The 25,701-nt window shown below is 43.5% G+C and overlaps 3 protein-coding genes across 3 annotated transcripts; 2 read left to right on the top strand and 1 right to left on the bottom strand.

Annotated features, from left to right (window-relative positions):
* Window positions 1-1,543: 1,543 nt before the first annotated feature.
* Window positions 1,544-4,218, top strand: szl (sizzled). The gene is given in 9 exon segments (XM_047033461.1): window positions 1,544-1,547; window positions 2,049-2,182; window positions 2,300-2,392; window positions 2,509-2,529; window positions 2,532-2,693; window positions 2,802-2,995; window positions 3,221-3,390; window positions 3,585-3,677; window positions 3,811-4,218. Coding segments are annotated over 9 exon segments (1,182 nt in total). The 3' UTR covers window positions 4,122-4,218.
* Window positions 4,219-16,808: 12,590 nt separating this feature from the next.
* Window positions 16,809-18,929, top strand: LOC124477052 (prolactin-like). Its single transcript, XM_047034576.1, has 6 exons — window positions 16,809-16,829; window positions 16,919-17,097; window positions 17,281-17,382; window positions 18,314-18,409; window positions 18,518-18,610; window positions 18,720-18,929. The coding sequence occupies exons 1-6, from the start codon at window positions 16,820-16,822 to the stop codon at window positions 18,927-18,929; spliced, it is 690 nt and encodes a 229-aa protein (XP_046890532.1). The 5' UTR covers window positions 16,809-16,819.
* Window positions 18,930-19,753: 824 nt separating this feature from the next.
* Window positions 19,754-24,910, bottom strand: dbx2 (developing brain homeobox 2). Its single transcript, XM_047033460.1, has 4 exons — window positions 24,673-24,910; window positions 23,280-23,369; window positions 20,626-20,810; window positions 19,754-20,032 (listed from the first exon to the last, which is right to left on the bottom strand). The coding sequence occupies exons 1-4, from the start codon at window positions 24,908-24,910 to the stop codon at window positions 19,754-19,756; spliced, it is 792 nt and encodes a 263-aa protein (XP_046889416.1).
* Window positions 24,911-25,701: the final 791 nt, after the last annotated feature.

Below are 25,701 nucleotides of genomic sequence, written 5' to 3'. Positions count from 1 at the left end.
CAACGTAATCAAGAATCAGAAGTGAATAGTTCTACTAAAAGTGATTCGTACAAATGAATACAAAGAAGGATGCTCGCTTTAACCAGACAGTGACATAACAGCAGTAGCAACTAGCCTACAACATAGTTCACATATTACCCTCATTCCTATAATAGGACAGTGTAGCTCATCAACATAGTTTTTCAAGTGCAGCTCCAAATTACGTCTGTTTTCGTGAGTGAATCATTCGGATTTTACGAGTAGAATGACATACAAACCGTATCGGCTCTCAAGTGCAGCACAACATACATTTATATTTTCATGTAACATAAATTAAATATCCTACTGACAGATTCCTCGTAGTCTAATTTAGGCTTGTAAAAATCGCCTCGGTTCGTCAAACTACAACTAACAATACGCTAAGGCAGTGCGCGTTCAAGCGTAGGGGAGTGCGATTCTGCGGGGGAGTGAGAACAGTGGCGGATTTAGTGATTTGGGGGCCCCAGGCGAAGACAGGTATGGGGCCCCCTTAACTCCTATTCTTACTCTTTTCAATCCATATAATAATTATTAATATATATATAATATTGATAAGCTATAGCAGCCTCAGTTGAAAAGTTGGATCAAATGAAGAAATTGGGCAATCCGGTGAAAACGGTCCTAACCTCTATGACTTTATGTCACCTTTTTGGCTCTCGACGAAGGCGGTCGCATTTTCTCCCTGATCTTGGGTTCGGGGGAACCTGACTGTCCTGACAGAACGTTCGCAGCTGGCTACTCGATGGATGTGCCGGGTGTCCAGCGGCGCGTTCCGTGGAGGACATTGAAGACATCTACTATTTGGAACCACGATTACAGGCTTTTGCTGATTGGATTAGGCGCTGCCCTGGCATATTGAAAAATTAAGGAAATGGCTACAGCTGTAAAAAAGCCCCCTAAGGCTGGCCGACATGATTGGACCGACGGAGACCGGTGGAAAAAGGAGTAGACGTGCAAATTGGAATGCGGCTACTCGACCAAACAACCCTAATCTTATCTGCTTTCGGCACCCTAACCAGCACAGGCCTTGGCCAAGGCCGTTGCTGGAACAACAACTCCCCTGAAGAGCGCTGCAGCGAGACTTCTCTTGCATTCCCTACCCCCTTCCAACAGACACCTGAGGATTGTTGTCTCTGTCTGGGACCTGATTAAGGCTGTCTCCATGGCAATACAATCTGTGAACTGAGAACTGTCTAATTGTGGGCTGGGCAATGTTGACAACCCAGGCCTACTCATACACTAACTTTCACTTGTGGATTGCGTCTCTGTCTTGCGTCTCTGTCTTGGGTCATGACCAAGGATGTCTCCAATACAATACTTGCTGCAATCGATGGAATAGTCCACAGTAGTATCAAAAGTATCTTTGTTGATACTTTTGTGGAAGGTTATGACTTTTAATCGATTTGTATTATTATTATAGTTATTATTGATCATATAGTAATTTTATGTAGTCTTTCAAGGGCACCCCTGGCATCTGGGGGCCCCCTGGCAGCTGGGGGCCCCAGGCGGTTGCCTACCTTGCCTAATGGGTAAGTCCGCCCCTGGTTACTGGCCACCATCCAACCCGACCAAAAGGGCAAAACAACACGAGATCCCAGATGAGGAGCTATGGATCAGCAGAAGAGTCCGGATATTTGCAGCAACTGATCAGTTGAAATCAACATTCGCTTTGTACTAAATGTATTTATTGTTTACTGTTTAACTGTAGACATTTGATTTTACTTAACTGTTAATATTTGATACTTAAGATGATTTTGAGAGAGCACTCAGATGGAGCAAGACAGCTGAGGACAAGTCTGCCAAGGAAACAGAGGAGGACCAACCTAAAAAAAGAAATATCGAAAGACCGAACTAATTTGGGACAGCAGTGAATGTAAGAACTTACCAAAAACATATTTGGTGTGGTACTCATTTGTCTGCTGCTGAAACTAAACAGATTTTCGTTTATTATTATTGTTGAAGCTCCTTACGTTTCAAGATCCTGCAGCAATGACGTATTAACTTTTGGCTGTCGTGGTCGCCGTGACCAGTGTCTCTTGTTCTTGTCTCCTCCACCTTGTCCGCCCACAGAGAGGAGCTGACAGAGGTGATTCTGAGGCTGCTAGGAGCCTGGGGAGACCCCCTGACCCAGCTTCACCATAGGATGGCACAGCAGGAGCAGAAGGTGGAGGAGGAGCAGGAGGAGGAGAAAGAGGAGCAGGAAGATGAGGAGAAGGAGGAGCAGGAGGAGAAAGAGGAGAAAGACGAGCAGGACCACGAAGGGGAACAAGAGGAGGAGGAGAAGGACTTCAACCCCCTCAGCAGCAACAGGGCTCTGGAAATGAGTGACATGGTGGAGGAGCTGAGGAATGGAGTGGAGAGGGTGGCAGAGAAGGTAATATGTAGCTAATTCGTTACCGAACTGCTTTGTATGTTAGTCTGTGTGCGCTAGTCTGATTAACACCTGTTGGTGTGTGTGTTTGTGTGCATCTGTGCATCTGTCCCTGTTAGATGCAGTTGTTGGGGGTTATCATAGTAACACTCTGCGTGACCTATCCTCCCTTGATGCCCTGGTCTCATCCTCTTCCTCCTTCTCTAAGAGGAGTGAGTTCAACGTCATGGACCATCAAGACTTGCTCTACTGCTTCCGTAGAGACTCTAACAAGGTCCAGAGCTACCTTCGCATCTACCTTTGTGTACCATCCGCACGCAACAAAACTGCTGAAGGCACTTTCCCAGCGACGTTCAGCATTACAGCGTAACAAAGTGTACTGTAGCATCTCTGTGTCATTTTAATCAAACAGAAAGCAGATTTCTATTTGATGTGCCAGGATGTCGGTTACTCTGTGATGCGTCTGCCCAACTTCCTGGGCCACAGCAGCCTGGAGGCTGAGGTGGTGCCGCGGTCGGAGGACTGGAAGCCCCTGCTCCAGACGGGGTGCCACCCCCAGGCCCAGGCCTTCCTCTGCTCCCTCATTGCCCCCGTCTGCCTTGACACGTAAGGAGCTTCAACAATATTTCAATAATTTTGCGTCCGCTTATGTCTTATTTTACCCTCTCCTGTCTGTTTACAGTATCTTTTTTATTTAAATGTTCTCAATTTTCGAGTCATTTATTTTTGCCGAAAATCCTTCATCAATGTGATTGCGTAGGTTTTTTCATGTCCAGAGTGGTGTAACTGGTGTGTACCTGGCAATAATAAGTCCCGTCTCCTCATCCTTAGGTTCATCCAGCCCTGTAGGAGTCTGTGTGTGTCTGTGAGGGACAGCTGTGCTCCGGTGTTGGCCTGTCAGGGTCAGACCTGGCCAGAGGCCCTGGACTGTGACCGCTTCCCCATGCAGGAGGACACGTGTCTGTCACCGCACCCCAAACAGAACCGCCACCTGGCTAAAGGTCAGTTACCCACAACTCTCCTCTGTGGTGTGAACGAAGTGTCTCGAGTTGAATTAACTAAAGTAGAATTTAAAGAACTGCGCACCCTGTTCCCATTTGAATCAATAGATATGTGGCTATTAGCTCCCAGGTCTTCTGACGGTGCTGTTGTTGCTCAGCATAGTGATGTTTACCCTTTGTCTTCTCTCTTGTAGTACTTCCCAAGCCTGCATGCCAGTCCTGCCCTTCTGTAGAGGAGAGCCCCTTGCTGAGAACTGTGCTGGATGCACTGTGCCGGGATGAATTTGGTAAGACTCACGGTTAAATAATAAGTCTGTGTGTGTGTGCATCATTAGAGACAGTGTAATGTATTTTTTACCCAAACGTATACTTACTCTCTCTCTCTCTCTCTCTCTCTCTGTCTCTCTCTCTCCTCCACAGTTGTAACAGCAAAACTGTCCCGCCGACGCCATCACACGGGGAAGCCTGAGTTTGAGGTGGATGGCAGGGTGGACTTCTTTCGCCAGGGCCCTCTCCTCCCTTATGACACCCAGCATCTCCTTCAGCAGTGGCTCCTCATCAACCTGCGCTGCTCCCACACTCTGGTGCGGCCCGGGCGCTCCCAGCTTTACCTGTTGACTGGCAGCGTGCTGCTCGACCGCACCCTGGCCCTCAACCACCTGTTCCCCTGGCACAAAAAGGACGCTAACCTGGCTGTAGGAACACGCAAGTGGAAACACCATAGGTGCTGAGTGAATGGAAGAACCAGGCCTGGAAACAGCATCAAAGGATAAACCCTGAGTCTGTGCGACTTTGGCAGTCTCATTTGCCTGGGGCATGACCTTAGTTCTGAAAGTGCTACTGAGGGCAACATGCATATCACCTGGCTTGTGCATCGAGCATGTCTATTTTTATGTGTTTCTAACCTGCTCAAAACAGAGCTACTGAAGAAAATGGAGCTGGACTCTTAACTACCCTTTGCTGCCTTCTGCTGTTCACTGGCAGTATAGCAGTCCCTCAGCTGTCACTAATAGCACACAGTAATGGAATGCACTGAAATTTGTAAATAGAAATGATAAATGTTAATGATTTCCAAAGATATTTTATGAAGAGATTGCTGTATTTATGTTGTGGTTGTTTTGGATATATGTCGAAACCATACCCATGTTCTTGACAATAAAATGTCAGTATTCCCGAAGTTGCTTCATCAAATTATTGAAAAACTGCTGACAGAGCAGTACCCTTTTTACAACATCAAGTCCTTGTTATTGTGAGGATGAGGAACATTTAAGTAGGGACAATTGGTTTTGAACGTGTAATGTTTTAAAACGAGTTTGATGTTAACTTGCAGTAGTAGTAGGCTACAAGGAAAACCATCATTTGGATTCCAAAATCTAAAATGTGTTTAAATGTATAGTGGACGACAACGACACCGCACGATAATCCACATCATCCATCTTTACGATGAAGTGATGTCCGCTCATTCGAATTCAGATAGTCCTGTTATGACGTTAGAATGGGAAGAAAATATAGAAATAGAATCAAACATTCGAATTAGCTTAAATAAGACTTTTCAGACTGAAAATGATCATTCGTGACATTGACTGCAAGAAATCTCCTACTACAAGCGTACTTGCATTGACCACTTACCAACCTGCATTAGCTGACACTTAGAACCCGTGTTTCTACATGGGTCTATTTCTACAGGTAAGCTTTACCTTTACACAGGCCAGGCCTATGATTTGAGCATCTTCTGTTGTAGGCTAAATATAAAATCAAAGTTTAAACTTTTAAATATATTTTCACTGTAGTCTTCCAATATCTTATGAATGAATTGCTTGGATTCTAGGCGTTCTTTGTTAAATGATACATGTCACGTTTTATTGGCTACTTAGTTATTTCATGCGAATAAATAAAGATTTCATGTCATATTTGGGCGACAACCAGGGCTTGACATTTAGCACACTTACTTGCCACTTTGGCGGGTGGAATTCTATATAGCCTATCTCTCTATTTTTTTTATTGTGGTCTTCTCAAAACACATCTAAAACAGGATTCTCAAGCCTCACGTATTACCCGTGAGACACACGCATTTCAACCAGTTCACACACTCAAACGCCACACCTTGTATTTCTCACGCTGAGAAGGCAACGACAACCAAGTTGTCCTGCTAACGTTGTATACATTAATATACATTTACGGTGCGTTCACACTGCAGCGGGGCGGGCAGAGCGGGGTGTCAGCTTCCAATTCATTTTCAATGTAACCAGGCATTGACGCCCGCGTAGGGCATTGTGGGAAGGCGAGCGGGGCATCGACGCTCGCGTAGGGTATTGTGGGAAGGCGAGCGGGGCGGCGAAAGTTGGATTTTTCTTAACTTTATGTAAATGAGGAGCGTGAAAACGCCAGCGATGGCCAATCGGGTTGGTTTCTTGTTTCTTGTAACGTAGCAACTGTTGTTCATGGTAAACATTTCTAGGTTTGACAATTTCAAGATGGAAGAGCAACTCATCGTATGCGTGTCTTCATACCCAGTATTGTATGATACGTCTGTGTTCGATTACAGAGACACAAACAAAAAAATGATGCCTGGCGCAGGGTTGCTGAGGTTGTCGGCGTCCCTGGTGTGTTGTATTTTGTACTTTAATTCAGTTTCTTCACATTACGTAACTTTCTTCTGTGCTAGCTGCATAGTCTAGCTAGCTCACCCGGCACACGATTGACATTCAACGCTGAAATGCTTGCTGGCAGCCACTCACTATCCATACAGTGAATGTGTAGTGGCAAGTCATAATCTAGCGATTGATTTGCAGAGATTTCGAGTAATATAATAAAAGGTTACACATGTCAACGTTTATGTCTGATGCATCTTTTTTTCTAGCCGGAACAAGACCCGTTCCATAGAGTGCGGGTGGCATTTAATCTTTCACTCGGCCTAAAAAAAGTGTGGAAAAAGATAACCTATTGTGTGCTGTAGATAAGATCATGTCAGATCTAGAATGCATGTCGGATTTTTGCTTAATGTGTGTAAAAGTTGTATTTTGTCTGCATATTTGCCATGACATTATATGAACTACAACAGTGATTTAAGAGAACTACAGCTCTGAATGAATCTGTCTGACACGCCCCCGAGCGTGGTGCACTGTGGGAAGGCCCGCGGTGCTGAGCGGTAAAAAAGTCTGCTGTGTTAGGCGCAGGCACACGGAGTGAAGTTTCCTGCCGCCAGCACGTAGGCCTAGCCTATCTTTTCCCCCCGTGTTAAACAGTCTCGGCCACAGTGCGTTTGTTACTAGGCAACATAGATGCGCAAACACATGGAACAGTCTCGGCCACCGTATGTTCGTTACTAGGCAACATAGACGCGCGAACACACATCGTTAATCATAGCATAATTGCCTAAGTAATTTTTTGGCCAAATTGTGATATCTGCCTAACTTCACTGTCCTACCACTGCTGCATCATCCTGCCTTTCTGCCTAAGTCCTTAGCCAATCACAACACTTATTAGATTCCAAAAACACTATCTGCCTTAGTCATCTCTTTGACTTAGGCAGTTTTGATACAAACAAAATGGCAGAAAACATGAGAAGACGGCTGTCCAGAAGTGCTGTATTTAGATCTTCTGTTTGATTCGTTTTCATCTGGTAAGAGTTCATATTCAAGTTCAGTTCTTCAATTTTCTAGACACTAAATGTAATTTCAGTCAATCAAACGTATCATAAACTGTGTATTTAAACTTTTTACAATATTTTTTTTTTGTTTTGCTACAAGATATGATGAAGTAGCTAGCCAACACTAGCAAAATATTACCTCAGAACAAATCTTTACACTTAAGAAACATCACTATAAAAAGACATGTAGGCAATTTTAGGCAAGTGAAGTATTTTTTCAAATATTCACTTCTTATTTTAAGGGCAAATAGATTAGTTTGAGAAATTAGACATTTTGACTAGACATAAGAAATATTTGGTAAAATTTAGATTAGTTTTACAGTGAACCTATGAATTTAACATGGTTTACTGCAGGCGTCCCCAAACTTTTGTCTGCGAGGGCCAGATCAGAAAGGGCCTTTCTTTAATGTGGGGCCGGAAGGAACAGAAAACTACTTGGGCCGGAGTAACTACCAGTATTATTGTGGATTTTTTATTATGATTTTAAATGTATTTATGCTAGATTAGTTTATTACTATGTTATGCACCGTACATTCGTACATATCACAGCATATTAAAAGAGCATTATTAATATTTTAAATAACTTTTTTCATATTCATTGTTATTTAAATCAAAACATCTACTTAAAAAAAAAAAAAGACTGGCATTGTTCAGAGGGCCGGTCCAAATGCGTTGGCCGTATCCGGCCCCCGGGCCATAGTTCGAGGACCCCTGGTTTACTGTGTTAAAATACTCAATAGCACTTCTCAATAGCAATTTCTTCTTAATTGTCAGGAAATAAAGTTGATAACTATGCAGTGGAGTAAGAGGATCTAGATGAGAGTAGACCTGAGAAAGAAGGCAATGACGTAGACATGGGGCAACAGATAGAAGACGAAACAGCCAGTAAAGCCTCCATAGCTGAATCAGATCCTGATTTATCATCAAATATTGAATTAGATGACACTGTCTTGGATGAGGACTATAGACCTGAGAAAGATGACAGCCCAGATAATGGTAGTGATACAGACACAGCTCAACACAGTGAAGGAAATGCAGGAGATGTACTTGAAACTTCTGCTGTTCAACGTCATAGGCGCCCAAGGCCAGATATGTGGAAGCGAGAGGTGATAAAGGAGAAGCGTCTTAAGGGGGAGAGTTACAATAATACAATGGGACAGGAGAGACCACCAAAGACCATGGGCCCACCCTGCACATCACATCACTGCTTAAAGTCAAAGAAACGAAGTTGTGAACTACTGACTGAAGAGAAGAGAACAGATATCTTCAACAATTTCTGGTCCATGCCCTCCTGGGAGATCAAACTTGAGGACCCTGTCTAAAATAATAAACTCATTGCAAGGCAAGGATATGGCGGCACATAACAGGTTTAGGAAAACCCGGAGGGCAGACACCAACACAAAAGAGAAAAACTGGTCATGAATGGCTAGTAACTTTGGAAAACCTCTAGCCACAGTGGCTGGTGAGCAAAAATGTTAATGTCAAGCGCTGACAACCTAATGTTTTGGTTTTTGTGTTCCCTATGGTGAAGATGGATCCTGAACAACTCTCAGTGTTCTCGAGTGAGCTCAGGTGACAGGAGAAAATCCTGCCTCGCCAAGCGGTACACCTTGCACTGAAAGCTGAATTGTTGATGGAGCAGCAGGAGGAGCTGGGGAGCAAGATGGAGGAGGTAGACAGGTGGGAGGAAGTGGTCACTAAGAGTGCGGAGGAAGTGACCAGGTGGGAGGAGGTGGTCACTAAGAAGGAGGAGGATGTGACCAGGAAGGAGGAAGTGTTCAGTAAGAGGGGGGAGGAAGTGACCAAGAAGGAGGAAGTGGTCACTAACAGAGAAGAGGCTGTTGACCGGAAGGAGGAAGTGGTCACTAAGAGGGAGGAGGAACTGACCAGGAAGGAGGAAGTGGTCACTAAGAGGGAGGAGGAAGTGACCAGGAAGGAGAAAGTGGTCTCTCAGAGGGAGGAGAAAGTGACCAGGAAGGAGGAAGTGGTCACTAACAGAGAGGAGGCTGTTGCCCTGAAGGAGGACGTGGTCTCTAAGAGCGAGGGGGAAGTGACCAGGAAGGAGGAAGTGGTCGCTATCAGAGAGGAAGCTGTTGCCCGGAAGGAGGAAGTGGTCACTAAGAGGGCGGAGGAAGTGACCAGGAAGGAGGAAGTGGTCACTAAGAGGGAGGAGGAAGTGACCAGGAAGGAGAAAGTGGTCTCTAAGAGGGAGGAGAAAGTGACCAGGAAGGAGGAAGTGGTCACTAACAGAGAGGAGGCTGTTGCCCGGAAGGAGGATGTGGTCTCTAAGGGGGAGGAGGAAGTGACCAGGAAGGAAGAAGTGGTCGCTAAGAGGGAGGAGGCTGTTGCCCGGAAGGAGGAAGTGGTCACTAAGAGGGAGGAGGAAGTGGTCACTTAGAGGGAGGAGGAAGTGACCAGGAAGGAGGAAGTGGGCACTAAGAGAGAGGAGGCTGTTGCCCTGAAGGAGGAAGTGGGCACTAAGAGGGAGGAGGCTGTTGCCATTCTGTAGTCGGTAGCCAAGGTGAAAGAGGAAGTAATGTTGATCAAGGTGAGACGAACTTGATTATAACAGTGATTGAAGTCACAGTAGGGTTTTTATAATCCATCTAATTAAAATACATGCTTTGCTTGTTGGGCATCTGATTCCAGGCCACAACCCTTGGTGCTGTCCAGACCCTGGCTCCCACCACAAACATGCCAGTGACCCCACCCGTGAAGGCAACCTCCAACGTGTCCCTCACCCCAGCCGAGACCTTGATGGGGACCCTGATCCTGAAGGAGACGTCAAACCTGTAGTCTAGTAGCCAGCCCATAGAGCCCCATTGTGAACCCGGAAATGTTGAGTACACCAAAGTTTTATTGCAGAAATGTGAAGTATGGGTCCCCAGTATACAGAAACTGCTGGATGCTAATTTGCATAATTTGCATTATTAGCTTAATCGTCCAATTTGACCACATATTTTGCACTGTATGGCCAATTCCTACAATATTGGAGTCTTTTTAGAGGTTTTAGAGGATGCTGAATTCAATTCTGGCACTTTCATACTTTAAAATGATTATTAAATAACAATTTTGGATACAGTGTTGCCAACTTAGAGACTTTCTCGCTAGATCTGGCAACTTTCCATACCCTCCTGGTGACTTACTGTCAAAGGCGACTAGCGATAAACCTAGCGACTTTTTCCGGTGTTGTTGGAGACTTGCTGGTGTTTTGGAGACTGACGTGAAAGCGTCAGTCTCCAAAAGCTACATTTTGTCTCCAACAATGCAATTTCTCTCTCCCACACAGCAGCCATTACAAATTTGCAAATTAAGCGATGACGTCAGTATTTGAGTTGTAAAATCTGGGACACTTCAGAACGGGGGGGGGGGGGGGGGGGGGGGGGGGGGGGGGGGTAGTCAGAGACAGAGCTTGAATAATTGAAATAAAGCTCTAAATCGGCATGCTTTGTGATTTATTGTGCTGCGTTACAGAAATGTGCAGCCATATTTACTTTTTTTCGCCGTAGCACCACCTGAGAATTGTAATGCCATTTCTACCACTGATTCTTGATTCAAATTCTCCCGTCTACCTGCGTAGATATCAACAGCGCAACTGGGTTGTAAGTTGCCAGGTTGATGTCACAAATGGGTTGAAAATTGTATATGTAATATGTGAGTAGGATGCGTTTCATACAAGATCTGGCAACTGGACAACCTTGGAACAATATATTGATGTGATTATTAATATAACAAGGTTTGGGCCATACACATTACAGGAGTTTCACGGGAGGAATAACAAAACGGGAGGGGGGCAGGAGATGGGTGTGAAATACGGGAACTCCCGGGGAAAACGGGAGTGTCGACAGGTATGCCAACAGCTACTTTCCTTACTGAGGAGTTGCTCCTAATCTTTTACGTGAATGTTGATAACCAAAATTTGTTTACATTTTTTATGTTTGATGTTTATGTTTTTATGCAAATAAGCTGTTGCAGGTAGCTGTTGTAATAAGCATGGTGTAACGCAAGGGAGCATAGTCTAGTTTTAAAGTACTTGAAACATTCTAAAATGTATGGAAATAAATCATAAAGGCAGTAGTTTCACAAACCTCCCTTAAAGCAGAAAGCTGGCGTTGTTGAACTCATGGCCGTATCGAAGAAGCTTATAAAGAAGCTACAACTAGGAAGTACAACATAACTTAACTTGTGCTTAATTTTGTGGGTGAATCTACTGTTCTAAAATTAGTTGCCATCATCAATGTTCAGATTCTTCTTCCGACTAATTTGATAAGGAAAGGATTAAAGACAGTCAATATTCAGTCTGTTATTGTTGCTTTTTCAAGTTGTTATGGAGGATTATTTAACCATTCGACTCTAGGGTTCAGTAGTCATAGTTCAAAACAAAGAAAGGTGGTCAGATCAGGTTGAAATGTCAGGAAAGAAGTGTCTGTTTGCACCATGCAGTGGCAAAGTGACTTCAAAATATCTGGGTCCAAAGGAATTGCTACTCTAGTAAGAGCGAGGAGCTCGGAGACAGCCATACATGAGATTATTTCAAATATTATTGCTACTGATGGTGCTTCATCGGTTTCTGTGCTATGTCACAAATCTTGCTACAGCTCATACACTTCTCGCTCTAAAAATCCTAACAGGTGGTATCCAGTAAAAAAAAAAGTCAGCCTTTAGATAGGCCAGGCCATCCATCCTTTAAAGATGTAATTTTGTCTAAATATGATGAACGGCAGGATGATTGGGCAGAGGTTGTGAAGCTACGGATGAATGACATCATGGACCTACCTGCAGCTGATGCTCTGTATCACTTCAAGTGTTACAAGGCTTTCAGGAGGGTACCTATTGACTCAAGTGCAACTGCTAGTAAACCAGTAGACAGCTGCCTAGCTTCGGTCATCACTTGAGTGCAAACAAGTCAGTGACTTGCACTGTCTCCGATTTACATGATGTTTTTGTAGCTAATTCTGGGAGTTTATGCCAGAGGCAAATGCTGGCCAACTTGTGTGATTATTATGGTGATGACATTATTGTACTGAGAGTTGAAGGATGCCAGACGATCGTTGGCTTTAGGCAGTACATAGGTAAATCACTCAAATTAGTAGGACATGCTGGCTTCTCCAATGACGATGATGATGATGTCAGCAAGGTAGTCAGAAAAGTGCAGGCAGAGGTCCAGAAAATTCCCTTGCCCCGTGAATACGACCTTGGCAGCTTTAGGCATGAAAGGGTCATTTAAGGTACGAGTCCAACTCTCCTGAGACTTGTCTCCGGTCTTGTGTCCAGGGAACAAACAGTGACCAAACCAGCACTGACACTTGCTCATTGCATCCAGCGGCAGATCAGTAAAAGCTGGAATCAGACAACTTTGGGGCTAGCTGTAAAACTTCATCATAAGCATGGTAGTTCAGAGCTAAATGAGCATGGTCTTGTTGCAACATATGATGAAGTCCTCCGGTTCCAGAAGTCAGCTGCCAAATATACCTCAGATGATGCAGAAAAGTACCTGCGGGTATTAGGACTGGAGAGGTCTATTGGCCCTATTCACAGTTGGGGTTGATAATTTTGATCTGGTAGTTTTCACACCCAACGGTTGCAGCTCAACCGCCATGGCCACTCAGTTTGTGCAAAATCCTGCAGGGATCCTGTTCCCTGGATTGGCTACTCCAGGCGGTGAGATTACATCGCTAAAAGTACCCCGTCTAACAAATCTCCAAGCTGAGAAAATTCTGTCCGGTGGGTAACAGTCGTCTTTCCATTGAACACTATATAGGCCCTAAGAAGGTGACTCCACCTGCTCTGAAAGAAGTGCCAAGAACAGCTACTGTCCAAGAGAGCATCCAAGAGAGGGTTTCTATAGCACAGAGGAAAGATGCTGCTTGCCTCTGTCAGCTCCATTCTTCTCTTCTTCCCCTGGACTGGTCAGCATACAATGTTGTGCAAGATCGTCATAATGATGAAGGTGTGTATAAGATGAGAACTATAAGTGCCTTTGGACCATTGCTCGACTCACCTCCTGCTCATCCTGATACAGTGCTCAGTACCATTACATACCTGGACACATCATTCAAGCAGCTTGGCATGAGCTACAGTCATATTACATTTGACATGCAGCTGTAAAAGATTGCTTGCCAAATCAAATGGAGTGACCCACAGCGATGGGCATCAGTGGGACTCAACCTTGGAATGATGCACACCCTGATGTCATTCATTGGCTCAATTGGGGAGTTGATGAATTCAACAGGCCTTGAAGAGCTGGTAGGTGCATCATTTGGCGGCCTGACATGTATCTTCAATGGAAAGGCCTGGCCTAAGGCAATGCGAGCCTTCCATTTGGTTATGTATGCCCTTCTTCATGAATTCTTAATGGAGGGAGAAAAGAGTCATCAGCAGATACTGGAATTCCTGGAAAAGGCAAGGCAGCGACCAACAGGCCGATTATGGGTGGATTGCTTTATTACTCCAACCTTAATTGCACATACATTCTGGCGAGCAGAAAGAGAGGGTGACTGGTTGCTGCAATAATACTGCCTTGAAGAGATGCTAACCATTTTTTTTGCTGCTGGTCATCACCACTAAGCTAGATGGATAACTTGGCATATACGTGAAATGCAGCACCTTCCTTCCATTGCAAAAGATGACCTTCTTTCCAGAAGTCATGTGTGCCGCTATTCAGATGGTGCACATGCAGTGAGTGCAGACATGTTTGGGGAGCAGACATGCATCAGGCAAGGGAAGGGAGCAGGGGGCATGACGGGTATTTCAACCAACCCTGAACAGGTTGCAGTTTGGATCCAATCATTTGGCATATGTTCACATCTTTCTCAGTCATTGGATGACATGTACAGTGATAAAATAGCATCAGAGAAGACTCTGTCCAACAGACACAAAGAGGAGGGTGAAGCACGACGGGAGTTGGATGCTGAGGACCGCTCTAAAATTGTGAAGATGCTGTGGGAAAACACAAAACCACTCATGACAGAGAGCACTTTGCTCTACCACATCATAAATGGACAGGTGGCTGATGAAAAGGTGAATGTGCAGGATGCGCTGAAGATTGGCCAGGCTATGTGTAAAAGGTTTTCCTCATCACTTCCGGAGGCATTTAATGCACACATCTCTCACAAGGTAGTGACTATAACGTTCCAGAAAAAGGGAATGAAGGTCAGTGTGAAAGTTGTTTGTGACCTTGAGTCATTATTTGCTCGATTGGTGGTGGTGGGAGGCCAGAGAAAAATTGTGCTCTCTTCAAATATGAGCTTAGCCCAGTCCCCTTGTCAATCATTGATGACAATGGATGCCTCCGAAAGGGCAATAAGTCAGTGCTTGTCCAGCAGCTTGGAATTCCAGTTTGCAATCCCCAGCCACCAGATGTTGTCATTGTGGATGCATCTCGCTCATTTATCACGTGGTTTGGCCATCATCTGGGACAGTGGCAGATCTTGCAGCCAGCATGGGACATCGTCTTAGTTGTTACAACACCCAAACATTTGTCGTCTTTGACAGATATTAGCAGGTGTCTGCCAAGGACCATGAGAAACAAAGAAGAGCAGGGGAGAGCTCCTCTGAGTACAAGCTCTCTTTGACTACACCTCTAGCTAGTCAAGACAAAGTTTTGAAAAACAAGCACAACAAGCAAAGGCTGAGCGAACTCCTGTGTACTTTCAATGTAGGAAGTAAGATTGATATGGTCAATAAAGCTGACAGCATTGACACTCATAATGAGGCTGATATATCAGTTACATCTTACATGTTAGATGCTGTCAGACATGGGCAGGGCTGCCAACTTTTTCCAAAACCTTGGCGTGAGATTTGGTGCGAGGAAGAGCTTTCGCAAGCTTCACCACAACAAGTGCCAACAAGTGCCAGAATTGAATTCAGCAAAACACCAGCAAGTCTCCAACACTGGAAAAAGTCGCTAGATTTGTCGCTAGTCGCTTTTGACAATAAGTCACCAGAAGGGTATGGAAAGTTACCAGAGTGAGAAAGTCTCTAAATTGGCAACACTGTATCAAAAATTGTTATTTAATAACCATTTTAAAGTAGGAAAGTGCCAGAATTGAATTCAGCATCCTCTAAAACCTCTAAAAATACTCCAATATTGTAGGTAGGAATTGGCCATACAGTGCAAAATATGTCGTCAAATCGGACGATTAAGCTAATAATGCTAATTATGCATATTAGAATCTGTCAGTTTATGTATACTGGGGACCCATACTTCACATTTCTGCAATAAAACTTTGGTGTACTTAACATTTCCGGGTTCACCTAGTTGGCTACTAGACACTGCCTCTGACCCCGAACCACACAACCACCTCCATCATCAAGTCAACCAACAGAGTGGCCTTTAGAGTAATCCCCCTTTGACCTCCAGAACTCACCCAGCGTCTGGATCTGCAAGGATGGCGGTGGAGACTGGCTGTGCTTTAGCCCAATCCCACGTCCTCATCACCACCATTGCCACGCCCAGAGACGCCGCTAAACTGTGAACAGTGAATAAAAATCATGAATTTGATCAGTCAATTCAGTCATGGCTTATATTTTATTGTATATTTTATTTTAATTGTATTCCATTTAGTATTACTAGTTTATGTATCCTTAGTATAGTTAGACCACATATTTAAATTTAAGATTCCTATATGTTTATTGTATGCACCTTACTGCCAAAGCAAATTTCTTCTCTGTGCAAACTTTCATGGCTATAAATCCCTTTCTGACGTCCGACTTCTTCAAATGGGTTTCCTTTACAATGTTAAGGCATTTAAAAATGACATACAGATAACAGATTGAATCAACTTAATTTCTAATTTGTTTGTTCTACGTGGTGAGTTCTGCATTCTAATGGGGTCTTTATTGACCTCTACCACATACAGTAATTCTGGCTCCCAGCACATACCTGACAAAATGAAGGGACCTGGAAAATATGTTAATTTACATTACAACAGGAAATGTTGTCAACTCAGTTAGAATTTTTTCTACATAACGCTGTATCTGGTATTGGTCTGAAAAAAAGACTGAAAGCTGCCTCATCAAATATATAAATGAATGTCAAGAAAACTTCACAGACGGCACATTAAGAACGGTCTTTGTTGAATGTCCTTCAATGTCCTTGAGACTTACCACAAGATAGTGTAAAGGACAGGTCAGCAACTTAGCAACCCCTCAGGGTTTGTAATTCTCTACATCAAATGAATAATGACGTCAGTGTTATGTCACACTCATTCACAGACCTCCAATACAAGCGTAGTTGTTACAATTTCGCTGACTTCACATGATGGTATACGCTTGCAGGACACACAAAACACTTCATCCAATGGCATGACAATACATGAATCTTGACCTTAAACGCCTTCAATCCCTTCTGTATTTTCCCTCTTCTGACTCTTTCATCATGATTGTGAATGATTCTCTCATTGGCTACCCAATTAAATTAGTAGGTCGATAATACCGATTCAGAACTGCCAACTTCATAACTCTAACTTGAAAAGCCAGCCAAACTCCTTCCATTCACAGAGGTTCCCAGATACCATTGCTGCCTGGCCCATCTTTATCCTAACAATTTATCTCTCCTTCACTCTCTCTTCCGCCTGGCTTGCTTCTGAAAGCTCCCGGGTGATAGGAGACTCACGTCAGCAGAGCAATGACGAACACAGAGACCATTATTTCCACTTCTTATGTTGTTTAATGAGCTCTATTGCGATAAAGGAGTCCAATTTCTTATGCAGAGCACTGGACAGGAGAGAGACAAACACAGAGAACTATAATCACTAGCATCCAACTGCATCAGGAAACATGACACCAGGTGAGACTGAAATAAGTCAAAAGTAGGATTTGCAGTTTATGATTTGTTTTGATTAGGATTTTGAATAGCTGTGCTCTTTTAATCTGCAGTGTGGTTCGCAATCCTTGCAATTGTGTGTTCGGAGGTGCCACTTAGGGCTGGCAGTGCCCCCGTCTGTGCCCAAAATGGAGCAGTGTGCCATTCCCTGCCACTGGCAGACCTCCTTGACAGGGTCATCCAGCAGTCAGCCAGGGTTCAGGGGATTTCCAACGATCTGCACTCTGAGTTTGTAAGTCCTTTTACTTTTGTTAGCCGTTTTTCCCTCTTTCTCGCTTTCTCTTTTTTTCTCTATTTTCTCTCTTTCATCCAGTTTTTCCCTATAGTATGTCTCAAGTTTTCTACTACGGTATGATTGCTTTGGATTGATGTGGTTTGAACTTTTATCTCCCCTGTATTCTGTGCCTCCCTAAAGGAACAACATTTCCCTCCCTCCAGGAATCAGATAAGGAGACAAAAGTGTCACACATACAAAATACTAACCCCAGACGGCAAAGAGAATGCACAGCGACTAGCAGTAAGTAAATGCCTTTGTATTTTTCAAATGTGCATGCAGTATGCATCATTTGTATTTACAATATGTGGTTTTGTATCAGAATTTGAGTTTATATCTGCATGCTCAAATTCATATCTATAGAACGGTTTGGTACTGTATGTGTAGGGGGTTAAATATTGTCCAAACTACCAAAACGAATTCCCCTATGGTTTAAAGGAAGATGGGAAACTGAACAGTGAATTAACATGAACCAAATAATGCCAATACCAATAGAATTCCAAGTATTTGAATCTGTGGGTTAAGTCAGAGCAAGAATGGTCAAAGTACGGTTAAATGAAATATGCATTTAATAACATTGCAAATGAATGAAATCAATTACAGGGCTAACATGTTGCAAAATGAAGGCTTTAAATCGTACCTACTCTACCATGATCATTGTGAATCAGAGAGAAAGCAAGAGTAGGACAGTAGGACAAGGGAGAACTGAGGAGAAGGTCTCAGGAGATAAAGAATCCACAGAACAATGCATTACAATTTCCTTTATACACAAGACCAACCAATCAGACCAAATCTTGAATGGGGTGTGAGAGCCATCAAGTTGAGACCGTCCAGAAACTCCAGACTTTAGCATATGAGAGGTGGGGGCAGGTTGACACCCAGCCTTACGTATGTTTAGTTGTGTTGTGTGAGCGGTGAGGGAGTCGGGCTAGTAATCAGAAGGTTGCCGGATCGATTCCCCGCCGCGCCATATGATGTTGTGTCCTTGGGCAAGGCACTTCACCCTACTTGCCTCGGGGGAATGTCCCTGTACTTACTGTAAGTCGCTCTGGATAAGAGTGTCTGCCAAATGACTAAATGTAAATGTGTCAGATCCTGCAGCAATGACGTAGTGACGTTTTGTTGCCGTGAACAGTGGCTTTTGTTCTTGTCTCCTCCATCTTTCTCCGCCCAGAGAGAGGAGCTGACAGAGGTGATTCTGAGGCTGCTGGGAGCCTGGGGAGTCCCCCTGACCCAGCTTCACCATAGGATGGCACAGCAGGAGCAGAAGGTGGAGGAGGAGCAGGAGGAGGAGGAGAAAGAGGAGCAGGAGGAGGAGGAGCAGGAGGAGAACGAGGAGCAGGACCAAGAAAGGGAACAGGAGGAGGAGGAGAAGGAGAATGACTTCAACCCCCTCAGCAGCAACAAGGCTCAGGAAATGAGTGACATGGTGGAGGAGCTGAGGAATGGAGTGGAGAGGGTGGCAGAGAAGGTAATGTGTAGCTAATGTGTTACCAAACTGCTTTATATGTTGTTTGTGTGCGCCAGTCTGACTAACACCTGTTGGCGTTTGTGTGCGTCTGTGCATCTGTCCCTCATAGATGAGGTTGTTGGGGGTTATCGGCAACACTCTGCGTGACCTATCCTCCCCTGATGCCCTGGTCTCATCCTCTTCCTCGTTCTCTAAGAGGAGTGAGTTCAACGTCATGGACCATCAAGACTTGCTCTACTGCTTCCGTAGAGACTCTAACAAGGTCCAGAGCTACCTTCGCATCCTCAAGTGTACCATCCTCACGGAACAAAACTGCTGAAGGCACTTTCCCAGTTACTTTCAGCATTACAGCGCGTAACAAAGTGTACTGTAGCATCTCTGTGTCATTTAAATCAAACGGGAAGCACATTTCTATTTGATGGTGCTGTTGTCGTGTTTTTGTCAATTATTTGCTATGCTGTGATTTTATTTCTCTCTATGTTATATTATGGTTCAATCTTTAACGTAGCCTTACATTTGACACAAATAACTTATTGTGGTTTCTAGGGATCTTGCTTTACTAGAGGTTTAACGTTTTCAGATCAGATTGTTTTGACGATGTTTGTGCTCTGACTGTCTTTGTGGTTTAGGATAAGGGGGGATTACGAAGAGTGGCGAACTGACCATTTGGGTCTATTTTAAGTCATATTCTGCTAAATGCATACGTATGACTCAGACATCAGCAGTGGGGTTCACAATTTGATTTTGTAATGGAACATTGGTCAGTGGCCATGGTGTGTGGAGGGATTGTTTCTGCCAGTGGAGTGGTGTGTCCTATGATGAAATCCTTATTTGAAGAATTATTTGTTGAAAAACGTTATTTACAGCAGATGTACCTCAGTGATAAACTATTTACAAGAAAAGATCCTGAATGAAATTTGACAATCAAAGATGTTGTACATCAGTTTTGGGTTTGGTAGTCTCACTCAATTGTATACGTTTAAGAAAGAGCATGCTACAATAAAACTAACATCTGAAGATTATTGATACTGAGTCCACTTACATGTTTTCAGTAAAGAATGATTGCATCTTGTGTTAGGATTACTATAAATCTAGTGGACGTAGGAAAGACCAGTCCTTCCTCTGTCTCGGTTTATTGTCCTCTCACTGGTCAGGAAGTGAGTGTCTGCAGGGAGTCAGTGGCTCTTTGAGAGTCACAGCTTCCTTGCAAGGCTCTATCACGCTCGTTCCGGGGTCCTTGTCTCTCTGTGGTAGCGATGTGTCTGACGTTGTCCCCGAGGTCTCTGGTCGTTGCTGTTGCACTTCCTCTTCCTGTGAGAAGCTCCTGGACATGAGCTCCTCCATGGGGGAGCGTCCGCTATGGATCTCCTTCTCCTTACAGTTCCTCCACTTCATCCTGCGATTCTGAAACCAGATCTTCACCTAGAGCGGGACCAACCATACAGGGGTCAGGTGATAGTAGAGGACCAGACAAAGCATTGCTGCTAGCTAAGAGTTATAAAAAATGTAACATTTAATATTTTGTTTTGTGAACACAAATTTAGCAATTACAATATCATTTATTTGCAATGCCAGTTATGATGTGTGTAGTTGGGAGATAGTGTACTTCAACACATATTCACTTTACCAAGCCTGTAGATTTGGTTCATTATATAATAATGTACATATTATTATATTTTAGACATGCCGTAATGACATGGCTAATGTCAAGTTAATTATTGTAGAACTTGCTTAATCCACTGGACTGTGATGTACTGGAACAATAGCCACGTGCACCATCATCACTATTATTATGCATGGTGCATTGGATTGACGCAGATTGAAATCTGATATCATCGTGGATGATGTTCATCGACACAAAGCTCTCTCTATCCGTATCTATTTTTACAGATCACATTAACTTGGATGATTGTATTTTTTATCATGAATCATGTACAATTGTTCATTATAAGGGGCTAAATGGCCTGTGTATAATATATGTAAATCAATATAATTTCACAGGTCCTGTGTAATACCTGTGTCTCCTTCAGGCTGAGGTCAGCTGCCAGTTTATTCCTGTCTGTTTTGCTGATGTATTTCTGCCTCCGGAACGTTCTTTCCAGCTCCTTCCGCTGCTCTTCTGAAAACACAGCTCTTCTCAGGATTCCTCTTCTGGATTTGGGACTCATGTCCGGGGACCATATGGAGATGTTGGGTGCCTCTGGAGGAACAAAAACTTTAATATTCATGATTATGCTTTGATGAGTTTGTTTTCTGATGCAGAGAGGAATATACTTTTGTTTTTCAAACTAAAGTGTCAGATCACTGAATATATTTTGGGTAATTTTCATCCCTGCTGCATGAGCAACAAGGAACATTGCTATAATCCGGAAAGAAAAATGCAAGAGAGGATTCAACAGCAGCAGAACACATCAGGCATATCAACATCCTAAACTTCTAGATGAGTGAGTTGGAAAAGGCGTCAAAATTGATGCACATCCACAACATTGTGGTTTTGGTGTTGGGTATTCCTCAGTGGTGGAGTATTTGAGTGCAGATCAAGAATCCACAAGTTCAAATCAACCCCTCTTCCCCCCGCAGGTCACTTTGGATTAAAGATGGTGTAGGCAATGTTGTTAAGAAGCTCCTTTTTTCATATTTGCCTAAATATACGTCACATCTTGATAGCAACCAATACATCTAAAGGTTTGACGGTAATATTAAATCTGTGGGTGTCGCAGGACTGTAATAAACACGACAAATCATTAAGACCGGCAATAGGTTCAAACTCTATTATAAAATTATCCACACTAACATGCATGCTTGAAAGTAATGACTAACCCTAGCCATGTTTATGTTCATTATGATAGTGTTGTGTGTGTTCTTACATGTGAATGCGACATGAAAACTAAAATGTTCTCTCAAAGCTCTCTCTCTCGTGGACTAACTAGACTAGTCTCCCGGCAGTTCAGTGTTCAGGCAGCACGTACATTGTGGGAGTGGCTTTGAAGTGAAGTGGTGGGGTATGGTTTGAATCGTTAATAGAAGCTAAAATAGCTAGCTTTGCAAAACTTGCCTACACCAGCTTTAAAGTGTTTGCTGAATGAATAGATTCATATGACACCATCTGCTCGATTTATAATGAAGAGATATTTTGACGTCCCAAAACCAGGTCTCTCCTTCATTGACATGCTCACCACTGACGTTTACAGGGTCCTACCAGGGGCCATTTGCACACTGGCAATTTCCCTCAGTCTTCAGCCTTCGCCATTGCAATGGTGCCAATCTGTCAACTTAACCAACTGGGGGTGACTAAACACAGAATAGAATCCCGTTTCTACGGAGGAGAAAAGGATTAGGTGAACTCTGAGGGCCAATCCCACGCTGCCTCACTCACAGGTGCACGCACAACAAAAGTCAAGTGAAACTATTCAGTCCGGCCATTCAAATGTGCCTTTTTAATCTGTACGACAAATCTGCACACAGACCACCTCGGGAGAGTGCGTAACAGGTTTGGACACGCTCCTCTGTCCTCCATTGGACCTCAATGGCTTCCACTTAAACGGACGATTAACAGGTCACTCCAGTGCTACGTGTGTGTCTGCCCCCGCGGTCCAGTCACACAACCACGTCTCGGCCACTACAATGAAGCCTGTTTCTTGAAAGACCATTACTCGCTGGCTCAGCGCTCCGAAGCTCAATCTTTTCACTTGCAGGTATGGGCCTGGCTGTATGGGAAGATGAGCTCCAATAAGTCTATAAAAGTCACTTTCATTGAGTGCTTTATGTTTCAGTCAAGAGGCGCCCAATAGGCAGGAACGAGAGTGAAAGACCGGAGAAAGGAGGGACTTGGAGAGATGGGCTCTTTAGCCACACAAAGGACCAGGAGGCTGTCCCCAGCCCTGCCCCTTCTGCAGAGGAATGGCAGGGTTTTGTGCTCGGCTGAGTTCATTGCTGGGGTGAAAAATTGCAGAGGGGTCGCGTGTGGATGGTGGAGTGAAAGTGGCGATTGGTCACGGCCAGGCCTGACATTGTTGTGTTGCTGGGCACTGTGGGAAAGTGTCAACCCACTCAGAGGGCTCAGGGCCTAAAGGGTGTCGGGGGGAATCCGGCGGTGTGGTGGCTCAGGAGTCAATAACTACTAGACCCACACACCGAACAAAGCTGAAGTAACACTGCTTAAGCTTGAAATCATAGAAAAGTACAATTACACGCATTAGTGAATAGGCTGTGAATTACAATTTTGATAGGCAAATGTCTTGTTTGGACAGTAATTGACAGAGATTAGTTATCACATAAAGGGCTATAAAATTGACTTGGATTCAGTCAAACAAAACACAATTAATTTATTTTTAAAGACTCTTCTGTAGATTATGTCATTACCACCAGGCTGTAATTTGAATCATAATCTGACAGAAGACGAGATGTTTACTAGCCCTGCACATTTTCCTGAGCGTTAGTTTGAATCTGCGAGCAGAAAAAGGGGCCCCCAGTGGAAATAAAGACCCCCCCACCGCACCTCCCAGGCTCTAAACAGCCGTGAATGGTCATGAATAGCACTGCAGAGAGTTGAGTGGAGAATTAGCTATTTGGTGTAGCATCAGTAATTAGCCGTAGAGACCATGGGAGACCCTGCTGCTTGTGCATAGAGAGGAGCTGAAGCATCGCTGATGAAGCATTAAACACTCACTGGAGAAGATGGGTGGGGGGCTGGACCCACCACAGCACGCCAGCACATAGGGAGGAGGAGGGCCTGGCAGGAACACACCACCCAGCAGACCTGGGAGTACAAATGAAGGGAGGGAGGGAAGGAAGGATTGAGAGAGAGAGACAGGGAGAGATAGAAACAGTGAAAGAAGTAGAAATAGAGGGAGATCAGCAGACATATTAGCAGGAATATGCAGCAAGGATGTGGAAACATGTCAGCACAAAATTATTATTTTGTGTTTTGCTGCTCCTACCGATGAAGGAATAACTGTTTATCCAAGAATGTGTATAGTCAACCTGCAAAATAAGATTTACCATGGCAGCGACATAATGATCCTACAGTGCTTGAGACTAATTTAAAAAAGTAAATTACCTGTAAATCGGTAGGCGTAACAAACTAATTAGACACATTTCAACATACAGCTATATTGCTGGAAGGAGCACATTTGATTTGCCTTAAATTATAGTTTAAAGTGTGTTTGGTATTGCCTCATAAAAATCATGTTTAAGATGATTGTGGTGTTCTTGTATCACCTGTCATAAGTCAGGGCAGAAACTAGTAGTGCTGTGATACTTGCTATCATCCAAGGACATATCATGCACAGTAAAACAATAGAAAGTTGGCTAAACAGTTCTTTTGAGCAGGTCTTTGTTCTGTATATACTTCATTCTTTTTTACAATTCAGTTTTGGATGCAGATAATTCTGTCCATACATTTGACTGGATTAGTACAAGGCCCTATAAAACAAGCTACTACTGGTAATGTTTTATAATAAAATTCCATAATGTGCTAATCTATGGCATGTTAAGATATCAATTCTATATATAGATATCAATTCCAATGGCAATAACCATGTAGTATAACTGATATATCACAAGAATTCGATTTTACTCTCACATTTTGGCAGCTAAACTTGATGTATTTGATTAAATTGTAACCAAAGTAACCTGTAACCACATGAAAAGTTCTTTATACACACAGGAAAATAATATGTTTTTGTCTAAACGAAACTTTTATTTGTGATCTGTCACTGGTTTTAAAGTTTGTGCATGAGTGGTATTAGTACGTTTCATGTTTTCAAAACTTACTCTACGCTACAATATGTAATATGATTTCAGTTTGAGTTACTTCTTAGAATCTACATTAAATAACATATACAACAACATACACGACAAAAGATGATAATGTGATGTCATCTTTTTTGTTTCATTTCACCAGTTATTCAGAATAACTGATCTTAAGCCGATTGACATTAATAACAATTAATAAAACTGAAAATACCATTCAAAATCACTTACACACAATATGTACTCAAACACAATAATTTCTAAGAAACTAACAGCTATAGTGATGGCATCTATTGCAATCCAGTTACCTAAATGTGGTAGACGCACTCCTGTGTCTTTGACTCGTGAAGGGTTTTGACTCTGGTCTTGGTAGACAAAGTGCTGTGGGCCCCATGTTCTCCTCTGGGTTCCAAGCGGGGTGCTTGTTTGATGTCCACCTGCTATTCCCTCAGAGGCCAAGACAGGACCTGTTCTCAACAGGTTTTCGATGAGAAAGCTTTTCCCTGAGTTCCCAAAGCCTGGGTGCACAGGGGGAGATCCAGCCATGTTGTTTGTCTTTCCGCTTTGCAATGGGATCATAACGATTACAGACACAAACGCATGCACACGCACTGACCTAAACTCTCCAACTCCCTTCTTCCTTCACTGGCTAACAGTCACCGTGGTGATGATGTGATACAATTTGGAGCTAATCCCTCCAAGACTGACCAGGCAAACTTCATTAAAGTCTCAGGAAAACAAAAGCTCGCCCCTCTTCTCCTCCAGGGTCTGCACTTTTCTCTGGGGCTGCGGTGTGATTGGCTAAGGGGCTCTAATGTGATTCTGAATTCAGATAAGACTGGGCCCTATTCTGGAGTGGCAGAAGGTGGGCCCGACTCATTCATTGTGTCAACTTGCCTATTAAATGATAGACACCAGAGACAATGGACTGCTGGCCAAAGTTTAACGTGAACCAAACAGACTTCTCCTGTAGTAAATAGTTTCTCTTCTTCGTTGCCTCCCCCAGAACACCCCATTGTGTCCCATTGAAAAGTGCACAATCAAATACTTAGCAAATCGTTCACACAGTGCATATTATGTGGTTTGATTTAAGAATCAGTTGACTGTATTTAATATGCTGTGAAGTGTGTATCACATGCTCATGTCAGTGCTTCATTTATGAGATAAGATAATAAAGAATTATTGGACCACAACATACATGTATGGTTGGTTGGTATTTTGATTGATGCAGTTGATTCATTTGCAACCTCACTTAATCTTTCAGGTGATGTTTCAGATAAAGTGTGACGAGCTAAGAGCTAATTCACCTTTCCTTTTGAGCCTTCCCTCCTCAAATT

Source organism: Hypomesus transpacificus, chromosome 14 (assembly GCF_021917145.1).
Source record: "Hypomesus transpacificus isolate Combined female chromosome 14, fHypTra1, whole genome shotgun sequence".
Taxonomy (NCBI): domain Eukaryota; kingdom Metazoa; phylum Chordata; class Actinopteri; order Osmeriformes; family Osmeridae; genus Hypomesus; species Hypomesus transpacificus.
This window is presented reverse-complemented; position numbering and strand designations above follow the sequence as displayed.